Below are 22,412 nucleotides of genomic sequence, written 5' to 3'. Positions count from 1 at the left end.
GTATAACTTCGGTTTAAGGACCGAAAAGTTTTCAGTAAATGTATTATGTGAATTAGACTCATGTATATCACTTGGGTATCTTTATTACCGACAAATTTCCCCTAAAATAAAGCCTGGTCACAGACCGGGTAGCGGGGGCGTTGACCCCTGAAGTCCTCTCCAGGTATACTCCAGGTATACACGACAGGTTTCTCCAGTCAAAAAAAGGTGAATATTCTCTTATTCTTGACTGAAAAAGGCTGTGTTGGCGGAAATCTTGGAGGACTAAACATGCCCCTAAACATGCCCCTAAACATGCCCCAAGTGTTGTATGTGTGTTTTTATTGATCGATCTACATATATTTTGTCTAAATTTTGGGGGATCTTAATTGTTAACTAGAGGATTAATACTGATTTCTTCTTTTCGCAGAAATGCTGTCGATGTGGCGGAAATGTGCTTTCTTCAAGCTAGCTCTGCCCAACCTGCACTCTTACTAGTCCAAGGCCTCTCTATCCTGGCCTCACTGTTCATTATCAAGCATCTATCTACATCACCATACGTTCACTATCCACCATCATCCACGCAAACTTAGGGTATAAGCCTTCAAGAGACCCCATCATTTATCTGGGTTTTCTTCGATGAAGTGAACCATACCCCCGGCCGGGATTGAACCCGCGGTCATAGAGTCTCAAAACTCCAGCCCGTCGCGCTAGCCACTAGAAGTGGCTTGGCAATATGAGCTTGGATAATTGTTAAGTGGAGAGTGTGTCCCTTTTAAGCACTGTTTAAGTTTTAAGAGAGGAATAAACCCGTAGGGTAGCGTGTGTAGCCCCGCTACCCGAGGCGCTGTGAGACTCTGGCGACCTTCTCCGCTACCCAGTATAATGGAAAACCTGTCTTCAGTGGAGTGTGGGAGCCTGTCAGGCACAGACGTCGAGTGTGGCCATCGCCACAGCCGATGCCACGGGCACCAGCTGGGGTCCAGGGCACAACAGTACCTGGATGAGGAGCCCACCCACCTGGGTGACGATCTGGATGACGAGGAAGCTGGACCAGATGACATGACCGCGGATAACACTAGCGGCCATCGCCGCAATGCCTCGCCAGCTGACTGCTCAATGAACCGCAAGGTGAGTGCTTGTCGACACTCTAATATCACCCTAAAACCTTACACGAACCAGTTCATCTGACTGGCTCTAGTGGATACGTTACCTCCGGTCATGTGAGTGGTAGTTGCTGTATATATGAGTGGTGTAACAGCTGGTGGTAACGAAAACAATGAACCAGGTAGCGTCCACAGTAGCATACTAATGTTAGCAGAGTTACCGAGAGAACACGTGAATGTTTGAGGTATAACTGCTGCATTTATGAGAGAAGCAGTCGTATGTCTAGCACGAACGATACCTCTGGGAGGCTACACTTGGGTGTAGCTGTCGAAGTACCTGTGTAGAGGAGTCTCCAATGGTTGTGACAGCAGAGAAAGGACTGTGCAGAATTACCTTTGGTCGTAGTAATTGAAAAATCTGTGCAGAATTACATTTGGTTCCAGCAGTGGAAATGCTTTCATTATGGTATAGTGTACTTAGTATACCTTCGTAGTGGTTTAGTGTACCTAGTACCTTCGTAATGGTGTAGTGTACCTAGTACCTTCGTAGTGGTTTAGTGTACCTAGTACCTTCGTAATGGTGTAGTGTACCTAGTACCTTCGTAGTGGTTTAGTGTACCTAGTACCTTCGTAATGGTGTAGTGTACCTAGTACCTTCGTAATGGTGTAGTGTACCTAGTACCTTCGTAATGGTGTAGTGTACCTAGTACCTTCGTAGTGGTTTAGTGTACCTAGTACCTTCGTAATGGTGTAGTGTACCTAGTACCTTCGTAATGGTGTAGTGTACCTAGTACCTTCGTAGTGGTTTAGTGTACCTAGTACCTTCGTAGTGATTTAGTGTACCTAGTACCTTCGTAATGGTGTAGTGTACCTAGTACCTTCGTAATGGTGTAGTGTACCTAGTACCTTCGTAGTGGTTTAGTGTACCTAGTACCTTCGTAGTGGTTTAGTGTACCTAGTACCTTCGTAGTGGTTTAGTGTACCTAGTACCTTCGTAGTGGTGTAGTGTACCTAGTACCTTCGTAGTGGTTTAGTGTACCTAGTACCTTCGTAGTGGTGTAGTGTACCTAGTACCTTCGTAGTGGTTTAGTGTACCTAGTACCTTCGTAGTGGTTTAGTGTACCTAGTACCTTCGTAGTGGTTTAGTGTACCTAGTACTTTCGTAGTGGTATAGTGTACCTAGTACCTTCGTAGTGGTTTAGTGTACCTAGTACCTTCGTAGTGGTGTAGTGTACCTAGTACCTTCATAGTGGTGTACTGTACCTAGTACCTTCGTAGTGGTGCAGTGTACATAGTACCTTTGTAGTGGTGTAGTGTACCTAGTACCTTCGTAGCGGCGTAGTGTACCTAGCACCTTCGTAGTGGCGTGGTGTACCTAGTACCTTCGTAGTGGCGTAGTGTACCTAGTACCTTCGTAGTGGCGTAGTGTACCTAGTACCTTCGTAGTGGCTTAGTGTACCTAGTACCTTCGTAGTGGCGTAGTGCACCTAGTACCTTCGTAGTGCCTTAGTGTACCTAGTACCTTCGTAGTGGCGTAGTGTACCTAGTACCTTCGTAGTGGCTTAGTGTACCTAGTACCTTCGTAGTGGCTTAGTGTACCTAGTACCTTCGTAGTGGCGTAGTACACCTAGTACCTTCGGAGTGGCGTAGTGCACCTAGTACCTTCGTAGTGGTGTAGTGTACCTAGTACCTTCGTAGTGGCGTAGTGTACCTAATACCTTCGTAGTGGCGTAGTGTACCTAGTACCTTCGTAGTGGCGTAATGCACCTAGTACCTTCGTAGTGGCATAGTGTACCTAGTACCTTCGTAGTGGCGTAGTGTACCTAGTACCTTCGTAGTGGCGTAGTGTACCTAGTACCTTCGTAGTGGCGTAGTGTACCTAGTACCTTCGTAGTGGCGTAGTGTACCTAGTACCTTCGTAGTGGCTTAATGCACCTAGTACCTTCGTAGTGGCGTAGTGTAAATAGTACCTTCGTAGTGGCGTAGTGTACCTAGTACCTTCGTAGTGGCTTAATGCACCTAGTACCTTCGTAGTGGCGTAGTGTACCTAGTACCTTCGTAGTGGCTTAGTGTACCTAGTACCTTCGTAGTGGCATAGTGTACCTAGTACCTTCGTAGTGGCGTAGTGTACCTAGTACCTTCGTAGTGGCGTAGTGTACCTAGTACCTTCGTAGTGGCGTAGTGTACCTAGTACCTTCGTAGTGGCGTAGTGTACCTAGTACCTTCGTAGTGGCGTAGTGTACCTAGTACCTTCGTAGTGGCGTAGTGTACCTAGTACCTTCGTAGTGGCTTAGTGTACCTAGTACCTTCGTAGTGGCGTAGTGTACCTAGTACCTTCGTAGTGGCGTAGTGTACCTAGTACCTTCGTAGTGGCGTAGTGTACCTAGTACCTTCGTAGTGGCGTAGTGTACCTAGTACCAGTACACCTAGTACCTTCGGAGTGGCGTAGTGCACCTAGTACCTTCGTAGTGGCGTAGTGTACCTGGTACCTTCGTACTGGCGTAGTGTACCTAATACCTTCGTAGTGGCGTAGTGTACCTAGTACCTTCGTAGTGGCGTAGTACACCTAGTACCTTCGGAGTGGCGTAGTGCACCTAGTACCTTCGTAGTGGCGTAGTGTACCTAGTACCTTCGTAGTGGCGTAGTGTACCTAATACCTTCGTAGTGGCGTAGTGTACCTAGTACCTTCGTAGTGGCGTAATGCACCTAGTACCTTCGTAGTGGCATAGTGTACCTAGTACCTTCATAGTGGCGTAGTGTACCTTGTACCTTCGTAGTGGCGTAGTGTACCTAGTACCTTCGTAGTGGCGTAGTGTACCTAGTACCTTCGTAGTGGCGTAGTGTACCTAGTGCCTTCGTAGTGGCTTAATGCACCTAGTACCTTCGTAGTGGCGTAGTGTACCTAGTACCTTCGTAGTGGCGTAGTGTACCTAGTACCTTCGTAGTGGCTTAATGCACCTAGTACCTTCGTAGTGGCGTAGTTTACCTAGTACCTTCGTAGTGGCTTAGTGTACCTAGTACCTTCGTAGTGGCGTAGTGTACCTAGTACCAGTACACCTAGTACCTTCGGAGTGGCGTAGTGCACCTAGTACCTTCGTAGTGGCGTAATGTACCTGGTACCTTCGTAGTGGCGTAGTGTACCTAATACCTTCGTAGTGGCGTAGTGTACCTAGTACCTTCGTAGTGGCGTAGTGTACCTAGTACCTTCGTAGTGGCGTAGTGTACCTAGTACCTTCGTAGTGGCGTAGTGTACCTAGTACCTTCGTAGTGGCGTAGTGTACCTAGTACCTTCGTAGTGGCGTAGTGTACCTAGTACCTTACTAGTGGCGTAGTGTACCTACTACCTTCACTGTGCTGGGAAGTATTGGCAGATATCCTTAACATCTGCTGCCACTGTTCAACTAGCAGTAAGTAGGTACCTGGGTGACTCAAGAAATCGTAATGACACGATTGCAAATAAACCATACCACGGCCGGGATTGAACCCGCGGTCATAGAGTCTCAAAACTCCAGCCCGTCGCGTTAGCCACTAGACCAGCTAGCCACAATAAGATTCATCCAACTAAGTATATTTCTACACCATAGGAAAGTTAGCACAGGCACCTCTGTGACCACAAATGCAAGTTTTTACAGACGAATCTCCAGCTAGCGTGGCCGTGACGAACTCTAGCTCAAGTCCCTTCACTGCCGTCAACATGACCGCGGATTCAATCCCGGCCGGGGGTATGGTTTAGGTACCTGGGTGTTAGTCACCTTACACCAGCTGTCACTGTTCACCTTGAAGTCAGTAGGTACCTGGGTGTTAGTCACCTTACACCAGCTGTCACTGTTCACCTAGAAGTCAGTAGGTACCTGGGTGTTAGTCGACTGGTGTAGACAGCATCCTGGGAAAGAGAACCTAAGGACCACGCTGGAAATAAGCCACTCTGCCTGGCTTTCTTGGCTTACTCAAAATTATTAACCCTCCTGGGTTATTATTATTATTATTATTATTATTATTATTTAGAAGCGCTAAACCTGTAGGGGATCGCACAGAGCCCAGGTATGAGAGGTAATGAGATTTGATCCAAGGAAAGAAGAGGGGTAGCCTCTAATTCCTTGGATCAAGATCCCTTTACCTGTCATGCCCACTTTAGGGAGGGTTAGAGGGAGAGAAAGAGAGAGAGAGAGAGAGAGAGAGAGAGAGAGAGAGAGAGGGCCTTGACAGACTCCATCTCTCGTAGAGTGAGTGGAATTCAGATTTCTCACTCTCTCCTCTTTCTCTCTCTCTCTCTCTCTCTCTCTCTCTCTCTCTCTCTCTCTCACTCTCTCTTAATCTCTCTCTCTCTCTCTCTCTCTCTCTCTCTCTCTCTCTCTCTCTCCCTCTCTCTTCTTCTCTCTCTCCCTCTCTCTCTCTCTCTCTCTCTCTCTCTCTCTCTCTCTCTCTCTCTCTCTCTCTCTCTCTCTCTCTCTCTCTACTACGAGGTCATTAAGACTACTACGAGGTCATTAGACTACTACACGAGGGTCATTAAGACTACTACACGAGGGTCATTAAGACTATCTACTACACGAGGGTCATTAAGACTATCTACTACACGAGGGTCATTAAGACTATCTACTACACGAGGGTCATTAAGACTGTCTACTACACGAGGGTCATTAAGACTGTCTACTACACGAGGGTCATTAAGACTATCTACTACACGAGGGTCATTAAGACTATCTACTACACGAGGGTCATTACTAGGAATAAGGTAAAATTTACACGTATGTTAGCTAAAAAAAACAGAAAATCATTCCCCTCCCTTTCTGTAGCAACATTTATGTCATCCCACAGAGTAATAAGCCATTGATGGAGAAGAAGAGACGTCAACGCATCAATCGGTGTCTTAATGAACTTAAGACTCTGGTCCTGGAGGCCACTAAGAAAGACGTAAGTATTGATTGATTCTCTCAAGATATTTGGTCAGTAATCCCAGACGAGTTACTTAATTTTTTAAAAAATAAAGATTTTGGAAGGTTTATGTATTGGTCAGTTATTTAGTGGGTGGATTTTTTCAGTTATTGTGTAATTTATTGAATGTAGAGTGTGTATAGAGGCGCCACAGAGTCTGTGGACTCTGTGTATGAGTGTCTGTCTCATTTAAGTTAGGTAATATTTATCAGGAAACAGGACAAGTGTTTCTTATCTTATCTTATCCTGGTGTTGGTCTCATATGATGACCCACAGCTGGAGTTTTTGGTCACCTGACTGAGACCTTCCGCTGGCTTACCCCTCTATCCCTATAAAAATTGTTATATTTATGATCATTATTATCCTTGTCATTCATTTAGTCTCGTCCATAAACACGTAGTTGGTAGAATTTGTAATAAACGAATGTGATAGTGGTCGAGGCTCGAACCTGCGTCTCGATTCCCCTGCTGGAGGCCAGTGTTTACCATATATTCTTTGTTTATGGAGTTATAGTCCGACACCATCACAGTTATCGCTAAAAATATATAATCCTCTGTGGTGCAGAGGTCAAGTAATGGTGCGGGACTCACAGCAGCACCAAACCGCTGACTCAGGGTTCGATCACTGCTCTCAAGTGATAGCTAGAACATGCCGTGAGCTCATAAATAAACACTCATTGCCGAGGGACTGACTACCTAATCTACTGGACCATGTTTCTACGTCGTTAAGGCTAGGGGACTGATTAGCTCATCCTCTACTGGCTCCAATTAATTACCTCTCTCTTGAACTGATGAAGTCACTGGTTGGCAAAACGTCTTCAGAACAGACACGCAGGTGTCGCGCATGTGTCAAGTTCGTCGAAACAGAGTAAGTTTTTACTATAAGCAAGTTTCACCCATAGGAACTGTGGCTAGTTGTAACTTAACAATGGTACAGAATAAACCGAAACGTCGTGAAATGTTTCCCTCCTCTAAGAGCGGATTTTTTGGTGACTATAAAGCTCCCTTGAGCGAAACCATACGTTATTTTTTAAAAGTTTCGCCACACACTGGCTTCATCACTCCAATACAAAGAGGAATAGTGAAGTTTGAGGTAATCAGTCCCTCAGCCTGGAGTCGTTGGCATCAGTCCATCAGCGTAGATACCTAAGTGTTTTATGACTGTCTAATTTATCAACTTATCGGTTCTTGGAACCAGTTGTTTGCATCCAGCTCTAATTGTTTACATCCAGCTCTAATGTTGTTATGGTTATACATATCATTAATTCCGAGTTGTTTCTCCCAACAGCCATCGCGGTACAGCAAACTGGAAAAGGCGGACATTCTGGAAATGACGGTACATCATGTTCAGGCGCTTCACCGTCACGAAGCCGCAGGTGGTGGGAGGCTACACGGTACCGAAGAGGCAAAGTACCGAGCCGGCTACACCCACTGCGCTGCTGAGGTCGCTAAGTACCTGGCCAGCTTGAACGATCTCCCCCACGATCTCCACAAGAAGGTGCTCTCTCATCTCAATGCCATCGCCACTTCCATGTCTTCCAACGTCAACACCAACACCACCTGCGTTCAGAACAGCATCAACGTAATGCCCAACCCCGCACCTATCATCCTGGTACTCAATACCACGGCTGGAGCTACCGTCTCACAGCCACCCACACAACCCATAGCCTTCCAAGACAACGCAGGGAACTCTCTAGGTGTTCAGCCACAGGTGACCTATGTAACCACACCCAAGTATCAGAACACAAGTGGCCCTATTCAAGTCCAGAAGCAACAGTGTGGTTTACAGATTCTCCCTACACGTTTTAACAACACTGACCTTACACTCTTATTACCAGCCACTCAGCAGGTCGTCTCACAGAGAAGTAGCAACAGAGCACCTCCAAGTGCTGCCTTGCAAGCCTCTGCTCCAGTCCTCACTGCAATCCTCACTTCAGACAGGAATAGCATTTCATCCTCGTCCTTCGTTCAGCCGCCAGCCTTGTCAACCAGTAGCGAAGACTCTGCTCTGGGAAGGGAGACTCTTGACACATCGGACAGTGACATTAGCTGCTCAGGGGTCAGTACTCCCATGTCATCCATAAGCAGTATGGGTTCCCCAGTGCCTACTGAGGACTCTGGACGATCCTCCCCAAAGCAAGCGAGTACATCCAGGACTTCCCCATCACTCAGAGGACAGATCTGGACCAGTGACAGCTTCAGAGAAGACTTAGGGTCGTCTTCATACCAGAGTCGAAGTACCAGCTCCCACCGACAGCCCGTTTTGGCTCCAAAACCCACCTATGGCCCCTGGCCCTCGCGCTCAGCTCCACACGACCAACCTCAGAAACTTAAAAAGAACAAGACTCCACCAGCTCCACCAGCAGAGTCTCAGTCCATGTGGCGGCCGTGGCACTGACACTCAACAAGCTCACTAGGTCACACTGTTGCACTGACCAGGTTACAAAGTGGCACTAACCTGGTCACCATACTTGCCAATCACTCGCCCCTCAAAGTACAACTCATCATCTCAGTCGTTTAGCATTTCTTTTTCATGTACCATCAAAATATTCACTTTTAAAGTTTGGTTATAGTCGAAAATGAATGATATTGAGGAATATAAAACTATTCTGCTTCGTAGTGAAAGAAAAACTTTAATCAAAATTGAGAAGTGAAATGTTTTGATCTATTCAATTATTTTAGTGAATACGTGATGAGAAAGAAACGTGGAATTAAAGGTGAGAAATATTACGAAGTTCTGATTGACTGGGGAAAAAACGAAATAAATTGAGTGAGAAAGGAGTTGTGTGAATCTATAAGAAAGTGTGTAAGTTCTCAAGACGGAAGCAGTTTACAAAATAAGACTTGATGAAAGATTAACCAACAGTTATTTCATAACTGTTTTAGTTTCCTGACCTATACTTGTGGCACTGCCTCAGCTGTGCCACAAGGCGCAGGGCCTCTGTTTAACAGCTACTGACGGCGCCACATCTATTATTAAGAGGAGTATATTCTGAGTCTCCTGATATCCCTTAGTAACGTTCTCCTGGAGGAGGCTTTACTTCGACATCCAGTCTTGTCTCCGAAGTCATCAGACAAGCCCACACCTGGAAACACTTCATCCACAAGCCACTTCGTCTTGCGTGGGCACATGTCCACACCTGGAAGCACTTCATCCACAAGCCACTTCGTCTTGCGTGGGCACATGTCCACACCCGGAAGCACTTCATCCACAAGCCACTTCGTCTTGTGTGGGCACGAGTCCACACCTGGAAGCACTTCATCCACAAGCCACTTCGCCTTGTGTGGGCACGAGTCCACACCTGGAACTACTTCATCCACAAGCCACTTCGCCTTGTGTGGGCACGAGTCCACACCTGGAAGCACTTTATCCACAAGCCACTTCGTGTGGTCACACATCCACAACAAAGTGAAGGGCAGAACCACCGAGCCCGTGATCTCATGTTACTGTTGTGTCACCGAAGTCTGGTCCAGCAGAAGCTGGCCCAGACTTCGCTATGTTTTTGTCTAGACGACAGTCTGTATTGTTATTACGCTTAACCACAATGGGCCAACTAACAGGCACCGCTAAGCACGTGTGTGTTGCACTGCACCTTTGCACCTTGCACCGTGTGTGTTTTTTATTGCACTTGTACCTTGCACTTGTACCTGCACGCCCCGCACCCCGCACCTGCACCACATTACCTCACAGAGACAGACGGGTGTGGTGCTACGATCCACAGGCCAGATAAAGACCTTAAACTCACACTGCATTGTAACTAGGACCATTATAGCTTATAACATAAAAGACAGTGGGTTTTTTTTTTACAGTTTAAGCCATTACAAAAAGCCTAAAAGCTATCAATCCTGAGAATCAAACTATATAAGTCATGTGATCCCCGGAGGTTCGACACGGCTCTAAGTAGCTGCGAACTGATGGACACTGGCCTGTGGAGGTATCACCCTCCTGCTTGCCTCGCTCAGCCGTGGTGGTGTGTTTTACTGTGATCATCTGGGACCCCTCGAGCCGTGACTCCGTGCCATAACTTGACCCCTTCCATGCCATCCCTCTCCCCCTCCATCCTTCCCACTGACTACCCACCTTAGACGACCCTAACCCCTATCCCACCAGTTTTTAATCTCGTTCCCCTTTCTCCACCAACTCCGTTATTATGTCGCGTCTCTTTCGCCCTTTCTACACAACCTCTTCACATGCTAAACTCCTATTCCTTTTCCCATTTCCCTGACAGCACGTCTTCTCCCCGTTTCCTGAGCATCACCCATCACCTCAGCACGCTCTGACAACGCGCACGCTATAACCAAACTCAGATGCCTTATCATTTATATCACAATACTGCAAATAAAAGCCAACTAAAGATTAAGTTTATGTTCTATCAAGACTTTTCTCAGACTGAGTTTGGTTGCTGCATCCCACCCAGGCTTCCCTAGACTGAGTTGGCTCATGCATCCCACTGCAGTACCTCGTCTTGACTGATATAAGTAAAAAATCTATCCTTGAAATCTTAAAATGTAGTGAAATTTCTTATCACATAGATCTTGAATATTTCAAGTTTATTATAAAAGATTTAAGTTCGGGTTGTTTATTCGAATAAGCTAAGGAAGCCAGTTTTTTTTTTTTTTTTTAGGGGGAGGGTCCTTTGGATCTCTTTTCCAATACTTGTATCAGTCAGACATTCCCCTTTCTTCTCCTCTCCTTCCTTTAGTCACATGTGTGACGCCTGTGAGGAAGAATCGAGGAGTAAGAGAGTAGAAGAAGGTACCAGACAGCGTCACTTCGGAGTCGTCCTAAGGTGCTATTTACACGAGTCTCCCCTGGAACTTGTTCTTTCCTCACTTCCCCGCCTCCCTTGCTGAATGCTCCCTCCTATCTTCTTCCATGGCCGCTCCCTTTCTCTAACCCTTTATTCCTCCTTAAATGTGCCTTCCCTTTAATGTTCTGAGCGTTCCTTCCCTTTAAACTGTCTTCCTCCCTGAACTCATCCTTCTAAATGTCCCCCTTGTGTGACAACACTGTCCATCTGTCCCTATCTCTCTCTAACCCTGTCTCCCTTCCTCTAACCCTGTCTCCCTTCCTCTAACCCTGTCTCCCTTACTAAACACGCCCACCGCCCTCCACTAAGAGACATATAAGGTTACGTACACACGTACAGCTGGACGTGCACACCCCACCTGTATATTACACACAGTGGTGGCTCCCCACAGGGCAACCTCTTACCTCTAGTCATTTTTTCGGAGTATATATTTTTATGATATGTCAAAACCTCCTCTGCTTGCCTCCACGAAGGGTATGCGAGGAGGGTATACAGGTGAGGGGGGATACACGGTATAATGTTTCCTATCAAAACATGTGCAGACAGCCTAGAATATAAAGACGTGAATTATAAAAATATTTCTCTCTCTCTCTCTGTCTGTCTCTCTCTGTCTCTCTCTCTCTGTCTCTCTCTCTCTCTCTCTCTCTCTCTCTCTCTCTCTCTCTCTCTCTCTCTCTCTCTCTCTCAGCGGTCATGACAAGGTCGACACCTTGTCACCTGTTTTTTTCACACAACCTATCGCTTGAACCGAAGTAAAATCGACCATTTTTTCTTATCTTAGTCAGCCATTACATCTTCGGATCGCATGCTCGCGTGCGTCCACTTCCCATTTGAGAAACACCAATTACTCCCACAGAAAACCAATTTATTCTCCCAAGATATAAGCGAAATATAGTGTTTTCCAGCCACTCAGAGTTGAAAAAAAAAAAAAATCTGCATCCACCATGCAAATATTCTACGACTTGCAAAATCAGTGACATAAATGACCTCTAAATTTCGAGAATTTGTCCACTAATAGCCACATATTTTAAGTTACAAATGAAAAATGTTAGGTTAAGTAAGGTGTTTCCTGACGCGGGTCTTAGATGATGGTCCACAGCTGGAGCTTTTGGTCATCTGACCGACGCCTTCCACTGGCTTACCGGTTATGGCATTTCATTAGTTTTCTTCTGGTCATCTATATGTATATACACTGAGATATACACCTCTCAGCGTATATACACTGAGATATACACCTCTCAGTGTATATACACTGAGATATACACCTCTCAGTGTATATACACTTAGATATACCTCTCTCAGTGTATATACACTGAGATATACACCTCTCAGTGTATATACACTGAGATATACACCTCTCAGTGTATATACACTGAGATATACACCTCTCAGTGTATATACACTGAGATATACACCTCTCAGTGTATATACACTGACATATACACCTCTCAGTGTATATACACTGAGATATACACCTCTCAGTGTATATACACTGAGATATACACCTCTCAGTGTATATACACTGAGATATATACAGCTCACTGCATATACACTGAGATATACACCTCTCAGTGTATATACACTGAAATATACATATCTCAGTGTATATACACTGAGATATACGCCTCTCAGTGTATATACACTGATATATGCATCTCTCAGTGAATATACACTGAGATATACACAGCTCACTGCATATACACTGATATATACACCTCTCAGTGTATATACACTGATATATACATCTCTCAGTGAATATACACTGAGATATACACAGCTCACTGCATATACACTGAGATATACACCTCTCAGTGTATATACACTGAAATATACACAGCTCACTGCATATACACTGAGATATACACCTCTCAGTGTATATACACTGAAATATACATATCTCAGTGTATCTGCTGTCTCTCAAGATGTCACAAATCACCAGTCTAGTTTTTCTGACACAAATCCCAAAATCCCGTTTGGAAAATCCTCCCCCTTGAGACCCGTTGATCCAGTAACGAAAATACTTCTCTTATAAACCCACTAAATAAGTATAATCCTCCCAGTTTTAATATTATAAACCACCACTTACCTTAACAAGGTGTTAGTAGCCTTAACTGCTACTAATCTGGGAGTTAATAGACTTCTATTATATGGGGATAATTAGATCTTCCCATGCGTGGGTATATTGTTATGAGGATGGACAGGGAGGTTAACGAAAGAGGTCTGCAAAAAACTAACGAGATGGGGAGCTTGGTTGAGATGAGGATGGTTACCATGGTGATTTTCAATGGTTGATTCTATACTGTGATCGCTAGTTTGCGTTACCGCTAGTTTGCGTTACCGCTAGTTTGCGTTACCGCTAGTTTGCGTTATCGCTAGTTTGCGTTACCGCTAGTTTGCGTTATCGCTAGTTTGTGTTACCGCTAGTTTGCGTTATCGCTAGTTTGCGTTATCGCTAGTTTGCGTTATCGCTAGTTTGCGTTATCGCTAGTTTGCGTTATCGCTAGTTTGCGGTATCGCTAGTTTGCGTTATCGCTAGTCTGCGTTACCGCTAGTCCATGCCTAGCAGCTAGCTAGGCATGGACTGGTAAGCCAGCGGAAGGCCTCGATTAAATGACCAAAATCTCCAGTGACTGGTCATCAGTGCCTGAGACCCGCGTTAGGACTTTCCTTAACCTAACCACATGTTACTGTACGTTCTGTTAGATGCGATATAAGCGGTAGACGAACTGTTAATGTTAGTTTTAGCTCTAGTGGCAGTTACTGAGGTGCTAGTGGGTTTTCTCGACAGACTAGTAGATTCTCCTTGTTCTTCTTAGATTAATTTGTGACTGAAGACACCGTATATCCTATAGCAGAGGGACGTACACAGGGGACAGGAATCAGCCAGGAGCTGTGAATCGACCCCTGCAACCACAAATAGGTGAGTACACACACACACACATACACACACACACACACACACACACACACACACACACACACACACACACACACACACACACACACCTATCCCACCCAAACATGTTACTCTCCCAGACTTGTCCTCTCCCATCCACCCCTCTACCCCCACTTATCCTGGCCCCTCTATCCCCACCTATCCTGGCCCCTCTAGCCCCACCTATCCTGGCCCCTCTAGCCCCACCAATCCTGGCCCCTTTAGCCCCACCTATCCTGGGCCCTCTAGCCCCACCAATCATGGCCCCTTTAGCCCCACCAATCCTGACCCCTCTATCCCCACCCATCCTGGCCCCTCCATCCCCACCCATCCTGGCCCCTCTAGCCTATCAATCCTGGCCCCGCTATCCCCTACCTATCCTGGCCCCTCCATCCCCACCCCCCCTGGCCGCTCCATCCCCACCCATCCTGGCCCCTCTAGCCCACCAATCCTGGCCCCTCTATCCCCTACCTATCCTGGCCCCTCTAGCCCCACCAATCCTGGCCATTCTAGCCCACCAATCCTGGCCCCTCTATCCTCCACCTATCCTGACCCCTCTAGCCCACCAATCCTGGTCCCTCTATTCCCCACCTATCCTGGCCCCTCCATCCCCCCACCTATCCTGGCCCCTCCATCCCCACCTATCCTGGCCCCTCCATCCCCACCTATCCTGGCCCCTCTAGCCCCACCTATCCTCGCCAAAGGCTACTACTTAAACAAGACAATCAATCACTTACCTCTCAGAAACAAAAGCAAGACACTAGAAGCGAAGTTTCACGTAGAACGCAAAAACAGAAGGGAAAATCAGCTCCTTTATTCCACCTGCTGAGGTCCTCTTCAGAAGACTCAAGAGGACCTCTATGTCAGAGTGAAGTACACAGCATCGCTCTCTTCTATTTTTACCTTCTTCAGGCTTCTTCCTTACTAAATATAGATATACATTATATATTTATACATATAGATATATATACCTTTTATTTTGCAATTGAGCACATTTGGGCGATTCTACTTAAAGCAATTTATTATTACTGTAACCACAGAGAAGCGCTAAACCCGCAGGGGGGGTCACCCAGCGCCTATCTACGGAGAGGAAAAAAAAACGGATAATTTATTACCGGCCGAGGGGTTACCGTGTCCACTTTTGTATTAATCTGTGATTTGAGTGTGATGGACCCTTATGTTATGAATATAAAATGGATTAAAAGTCATCTTTTTCCTTTGTTTTAATTTATCCCAACGTTAATAATGTTTTTATTTCTACAAGTATAATGTATACAGGCCTAGCTGACATCAATGGCCACATTACGTGGTCATTGTTGGGCGTGCCTAGCATGGGCAGTAGGCTTGTTGCAGTGCTCCTTCTCGTGTACTTCAAGACACTAGGATCAAGGTCCCAGGACCGAAATGTTGTTTACTGTATCCTAGTGTTCGTTCTATTACAAGGCTTGTGTCAGACACACTGCAGAGGGTGTTGAAGACAGGAGAAAAAGTGGTTTAAATATGGGGTCTATGTTTCGCCCTGTCTAGAGCTTTCGGAGCTCTACATAGAGCGAAACGTCGTCTCGGTCAATGTTTATTTCTTCACTGCTGTCTTCTGTGTGGTTTGTATATGCCCAGGGCAAGACGTTTGCCTTTTAAAGCAAGGGCGTGCCTTGTGCTTACAGCAGGAGGCTTGCCCTCACAGGTAGGCCCTGTGTCTTCCCCGGAAAATAAGGTTTGCCCTTACAGCCAAGGCATGAGTCGTGCCCAGGGCAAGAAGCTTGTTTTAACAGCCAGAGCACGCAACTTGCCCAGGGCACGAAGCTTTCCCAGAGCATAAGGTTTGTCCTCACAGTAAGGGCATACATCTTGGCTCGAGGACTAAGCTTGCCCAGGGCACGGAACCCACCCTGCCTGAAGCATTAGACTTGCCCAGGGCACGAAACCCCCCTTGCCTAAGGCTTGCCCAGGGCACGGGACCCACCCTTCAGTTCCGGGAGCAAGATGCCACGCATCTAGCCCTGCTCCCTCCATTTCCACATCACCAGCCTCTTCAGAAAATATGTTCCCACGCTACTGCAGCCACAAAAAATGACCTCTCTAGAACAAGTGCTTGGAAAAAATAAGTTGACCGTGCTAAGGACACGAGGAGAGGTATACCCCTGCAAGACCAGTGTCTTGATATGCTCCCGTCAGGGCACTAGGAATCGTGGGAAACAAATCTGGTTCCCGTGTAACACCTTGACGGACGCCAGTGGGAAGTTGGATTCTCGGCCTCGTTATATTCGGCATTTGTGCTTGATTAGGAGCGATGGAGGTACTGTTGGGAGTGTTTTTGCAATTGCTGTGTGATGGTGCATAGATGTGCCTCGTGAGAATGGTATTAGAGCGGGTTTGAAGGGGTAAATATGATGTGTTGTGAGGCGAGGCTTGGCAGTTTGAGGCGTGGTGCTCAACACGCGTCGAAAAGCAAGGACGTCCACCTTCCTCCCTCTCTCATATGTCATATTTCTTTATGATTCGGACATGATTTCAGGCAGATTACATCCCAGAGTAGCACACGATAGCTCGGTTATCGTGGAATAACCGTGGATAAGTATCATCACAGGGGATTTATCTCCATAAGAGGTATATTTTGGAGACGAGACCAGGGAATTGGATGTTGAGTTTAGGTGTTGTTTGGGTGTGCTTATGTGGCAGTGGGTTTCGTTCGCTATCAGTCGACAACACCACTGCCCCACTGGTCCCACCACTGCTCCACTGGTTCTAACGCCACCACTGCCCCACTAGCATCAACACTGCTCCTTTAGCACCAACACCACTGTCCCACTAGCACCACCACTGCCCCACTAGCATCAACACTGCTCCACTAGCACCACCACTGCCCCACTAGCATCAACACTGTTGCACTAGCACCAATCGGCCTGACGACACTGGAGGCCAGGAGGGTCAGGGGAGACATGATAACGACATATAAAATACTGCGCAGAATAGACATGGTGGACAAAGACAGGATGTTCCAGAGATGGGACACATACACAAGAGGTCACAATTGGAAGTTGAAGACTCAGATGAATCAAAGGGATGTTAGGAAGTATTTCTTCAGTCATAGAGTAGTCAAGTCGTGGAATAGTCTAGAAAGTGAAGTAGTGGAGGCGGGAACCATACATAGTTTTAAGGCGAGGTATGATAAAGCTCATGGAGCAGGGAGAGAGAGGACCTAGTAGCAATCAGTGAAGAGGCGGGGCCAGGAGCTGTTACTCGACCCCTGCAACCACAAATAGGTGAGTACTAGCACCACCACTGCCCCACTAGCATCAACACTGTTGCACTAGCACCAACACTGCTCCACTAGCACCACCACTGCTCCACTAGCACCAACACTGCCCCACTAGCGTCAACACTGCTCCACTAGCACCAACACTGCTCCACTAGCACCAACACTGCTCCACTAGCACCAACACTGCCCCACTAGCGTCAACACTGCTCCACTAGCACCAACACTGCTCCACTAGCACCAACACTGCTCCACTAGCACCACCACTGCTCCACTAGCACCAACACTGCCCCACTAGCGTCAACACTGCTCCACTAGCACCAACACTGCTCCACTTGCACCACCACTGCTCCACTAGCACCAACACTGCCCCACTAGCATCAACACTGCTCCACTAGCACCAACACTGCTCCACTAGCACCAACACTGCTCCACTAGTACCAACACTGCTCCACTAGCACCAACACTGCTCCACTAGCACCACCACTGCCCCGCTAGCATCAACACTGCTCCACTAGCACCAACACTGCTCCACTAGCACCACCACTGCTCCACTAGCACCAACACTGCCCCACTAGCATCAACACTGCTCCACTAGCACCAACACTGCTCCACTAGCAAAAACACTGCTCCACTAGCACCAACACTGCTCCACTACCACCAACACTGCCCCACTAGCATCAACACTGCTCCACTAGCACCAACACTGCTCCACTACCACCAACACTGCTCCACTAGTACCAACACTGCTCCACTAGCACCAACACTGCTCCACTAGCATCACCACTGCTCCACTAGCACCACCACTGCCCCACTAGCATCAACACTGCTCCACTAGCACCAACACTGCTCCACTAGCACCAACACTGCTCCACTAGCACCAACACTGCCCGACTAGCATCAACACTGCTCCACTAGCACCAACACTGCTGCACTAGCACCAACACTGCTCCACTAGCACCAACACTGCTCCACTACCACCAACACTGCCCCACTAACATCAACACTGCTCCACTAGCACCAACACAGCTCCACTAGCACCAACACTGCTCCACTACCACCAACACTGCTCCACTAGCACAAACACTGCTCCACTAGCACCAACACTGCTCCACTACCGCCAACACTGCTCCACTGCCACCAACACTGCTCCACTAGCACCAACACTGCTCCACTAGCACCAACACTGCTCCACTAGCACCAACACTGCTCCACTAGCACCACCACTGCCCCGCTATCATCAACACTGCTCCACTAGCACCAACACTGCTCCACTAGCACCACCACTGCTTCACTAGCACCAACACTGCCCCACTAGCATCAACACTGCATCACTACCACCAACACTGCTCCACTACCACCAACACTGCTCCACTAGTACCAACACTGCTCCACTAGCACCAACACTGCTCCACTACCACCAACACTGCCCCACTAGCATCAACACTGCTTCACTACCACCAACACTGCTCCACTAGCACCAACACTGCTCCACTAGCACCACCACTGCTCCACTAGCACCACCACTGCCCCACTAGCATCAACACTGCTCCACTAGCACCAACACTGCTCCACTAGCACCAACACTGCTCCACTAGCACCAACACTGCTCCACTACCACCAACACTGCCCCACTAGCATCAACACTGCTCCACTAGCACCAACACAGCTCCACTAGCACCAACACTGCTCCACTACCACCAACACTGCTCCACTAGCACAAACACTGCTCCACTAGCGCCAACACTGCTCCACTGCCACCAACACTGCTCCACTAGCACCAACACTGCTCCACTAGCACAAACACTGCTCCACTAGCACCAACACTGCTCCACTACCGCCAACACTACTCCACTGCCACCAACACTGCTCCACTAGCACCAACACTGCTCCACTAGCACCAACACTGCTCCACTAGCACCAACACTGATCCACTAGCACCAACACTGCTTCACTAGCACCAACTCTGTTCCACTAGCACCAGCACTGCTCCACTACCACCAACACTGCTCCACTACCACCAACACTGCTCCACTACCACCAACACTGTTCCACTGGCACCATCACCACCACTACACTAACACCAACACCACCACTGTCCCACTAGCACCACCACTGCTCCACTAGCACCAACACTGCTCCACTAGCACCAACACTGATCCACTAGCACCAACACTGCTCCACTACCACCAACACTGCTCCACTACCACCAACACTGCTCCACTAGCACCAACACTGATCCACTAGCACCAACACTGCTTCACTAGCACAAACTCTGCTCCACTAGCACCAACACTGCTCCACTACCACCAACATTGCTCCACTACCACCAACACTGATCCACTAGCACCAACACTGCTTCACTAGCACCAACTCTGCTCCACTAGCACCAACACTGCTCCACTACCACCAACACTGCTCCACTACCACCAACACTGTTCCACTGGCTACAACACCACCACTACACTAACACCAACACTACCACTGTCCCACTAACACCAACACTGCTCCACTAACACCAACACTGCTCCACTAACACCAACACCACCACTACACTAACACCAACACCACCACTGACCCACTAACACCAACACCACCACTGACCCACTAACACCAAGACCACCACTGACCCACTAACACCAACACTGCTCCACTAACACCAACACCACCACTACTCTAACACCAACACTGCTCCACTAGCCCCAACACCACCACTACACTAATACCAACACCACCACTACACTAACACCAACACCACCACTGACCCACTAACACCAACACTGCTTCACTACCACCAACACCACCACTGCACTAACACCAACACCACCACTACACTAACACCAACACCACCACTACACTAACACCAACACCACCACTACACTAACACCAACACCACCACTACACTACCACCAACACCACCACTACACTAACACCAACACCACCACTACACTACCACCAACACCACCACTGCACGAACACCAACACCACCACTGACCCACTAACACCAACACTGCTCCACTAGCACCAACACCACCACTGCACTAACACCAACACCACCACTACACTAACACCAACACCACCACTGACCCACTAACACCAACACTGCTCCACTAGCAACAACACCACCACTACACTAACACCAACATCACCACTACACTAACAACAACACCACCACTACACCAACACCACCACTACACTAACACCAACACCACCACTACACTAACACCAACACCACCACTACTCTAACGCCAACACTACCACTACTCTAACACCAACACCACCACTACACTAACACCAACACCACCACTACACTAACACCAACACCACCACTACACTAACACCAACATAACCACTACTCTAACACCAACACCACCACTACACTAACACCAACACCACCACTACACTAACACCAACACCACCACTACACTAACACCAACACCACCACTACACTAACACCAACACCACCACTACACTAACACCAACACCACCACTACACTAACACCAACACCACCACTACACTAACACCAACACCACCACTACACTAACACCAACACCACCACTACACTAACACCAACACCACCACTGACCCACTAACACCAACACCACCACTGACCCACTAACACCAACACCACCACTGACCCACTAACACCAACACCACCACTACACTAACAACAACACCACCACTGACCCACTAACACCAACACTAGCACCACTACTGCACTAACACCAACACCACCACTACACTAACACCAACACCACCACTACACTAACACCAACACCACCACTACACTACCACACACACCACCACTACACTAACACTACACACCACCACTCCACTAACAACAACACCACCACTACACTAACACCAAACACCAACACCACTACACTAACACCAACACCACCACTACACTAACAACAACACCACCACTACACTAACACCAACACCACTACACTAACACCAACACCACCACTACACTAACACCAACACCACCACTACACTAACACCAACACCACCACTACACTAACACCAACACCACCACTACACTAACACCAACACCACCACTACACTAACACCAACACCACCACTACACTAACAACAACACCACCACTCCACTAACACAAACACCACAACTACTCTAACACCAACACCACCACTACACTAACACCAACACCACCACTACTCTAACACCAACACTGCTCCACTAGCCCCAACACCACCACTACACTAATACCAACACCACCACTACACTAACACCAACACCACCACTACACTAACACTAACACCACCACTACACTAACACCAACACCACCACTACACTAACACCAACACCACCACTACACTAACACCAACACCACCACTGACCCACTAACACCAACACCACCACTACACTAACACCAACACCACCACTACACTAACACCAACACCACCACTACACTAACACCAACACCACCACTACACTAACAACAACACCACCACTACACTAACACCAACACCACCACTACACTAACACCAACACCACCACTACACTAACACCAACACCACCACTACACTAACACCAACACCACCACTACACTAACACCAACACCACCACTACACTAACACCAACACCACCACTACACTAACACCAACACCACCACTACACTAACACCAACACCACCACTACACTAACACCAACACCACCACTACACTAACAACAACACCACCACTACACTAACACCAACACCACCACTACACTAACACCAACACCACCACTACACTAACACCAACACCACCACTACACTAACACCAACACCACCACTACACTAACACCAACACCACCACTACACTAACACCAACACCACCACTACACTAACACCAACACCACCACCACTACACTAACACCAACACCACCACTACACTAACACCTAAACACCACCACTACACTAACACCAACACCACCACTACACTAACACCAACACCACCACTACACTAACACCAACACCACCACTACACTAACACCAACACCACCACTACACTAACACCAACACCACCACTACACTAACACCAACACCACCACTACACTAACACCAACACCACCACTACACTAACACCAACACCACCACTACACTAACACCAACACCACCACTACACTAACACCAACACCACCACTACACTAACACCAACACCACCACTACACTAACACCAACACCACCACTACACTAACACCAACACCACCACTACACTAACACCAACACCACCACAACACTAACACACTAACACCACCACTACACTAACACCAACACCACCACTACACCAACACACCAACACCACCACTACACTAACACCAACACCACCACTACACTAACACCAACACCACCACTACACTAACACCAACACCACCACTACACTAA

At 47.6% G+C, this 22,412-nt stretch overlaps 1 protein-coding gene across 1 annotated transcript; it reads left to right on the top strand.

The window, feature by feature from the left end:
• The first annotated feature begins 705 nt into the window (after positions 1-705).
• On the top strand, positions 706-10,634 carry LOC138855401 (protein hairy-like). Its single transcript, XM_070104538.1, has 3 exons — positions 706-1,110; positions 5,904-5,999; positions 7,308-10,634. The coding sequence occupies exons 1-3, from the start codon at positions 865-867 to the stop codon at positions 8,415-8,417; spliced, it is 1,452 nt and encodes a 483-aa protein (XP_069960639.1). The 5' UTR covers positions 706-864; the 3' UTR covers positions 8,418-10,634.
• The last annotated feature ends 11,778 nt before the right edge of the window (positions 10,635-22,412 follow it).

This window comes from Cherax quadricarinatus, chromosome 93 (genome assembly GCF_038502225.1).
Source record: "Cherax quadricarinatus isolate ZL_2023a chromosome 93, ASM3850222v1, whole genome shotgun sequence".
Lineage (NCBI taxonomy): Eukaryota > Metazoa > Arthropoda > Malacostraca > Decapoda > Parastacidae > Cherax > Cherax quadricarinatus.
The sequence above is the reverse complement of the archived record's forward strand: the minus strand, read 5'-3'. Positions and strand labels throughout refer to the sequence as shown.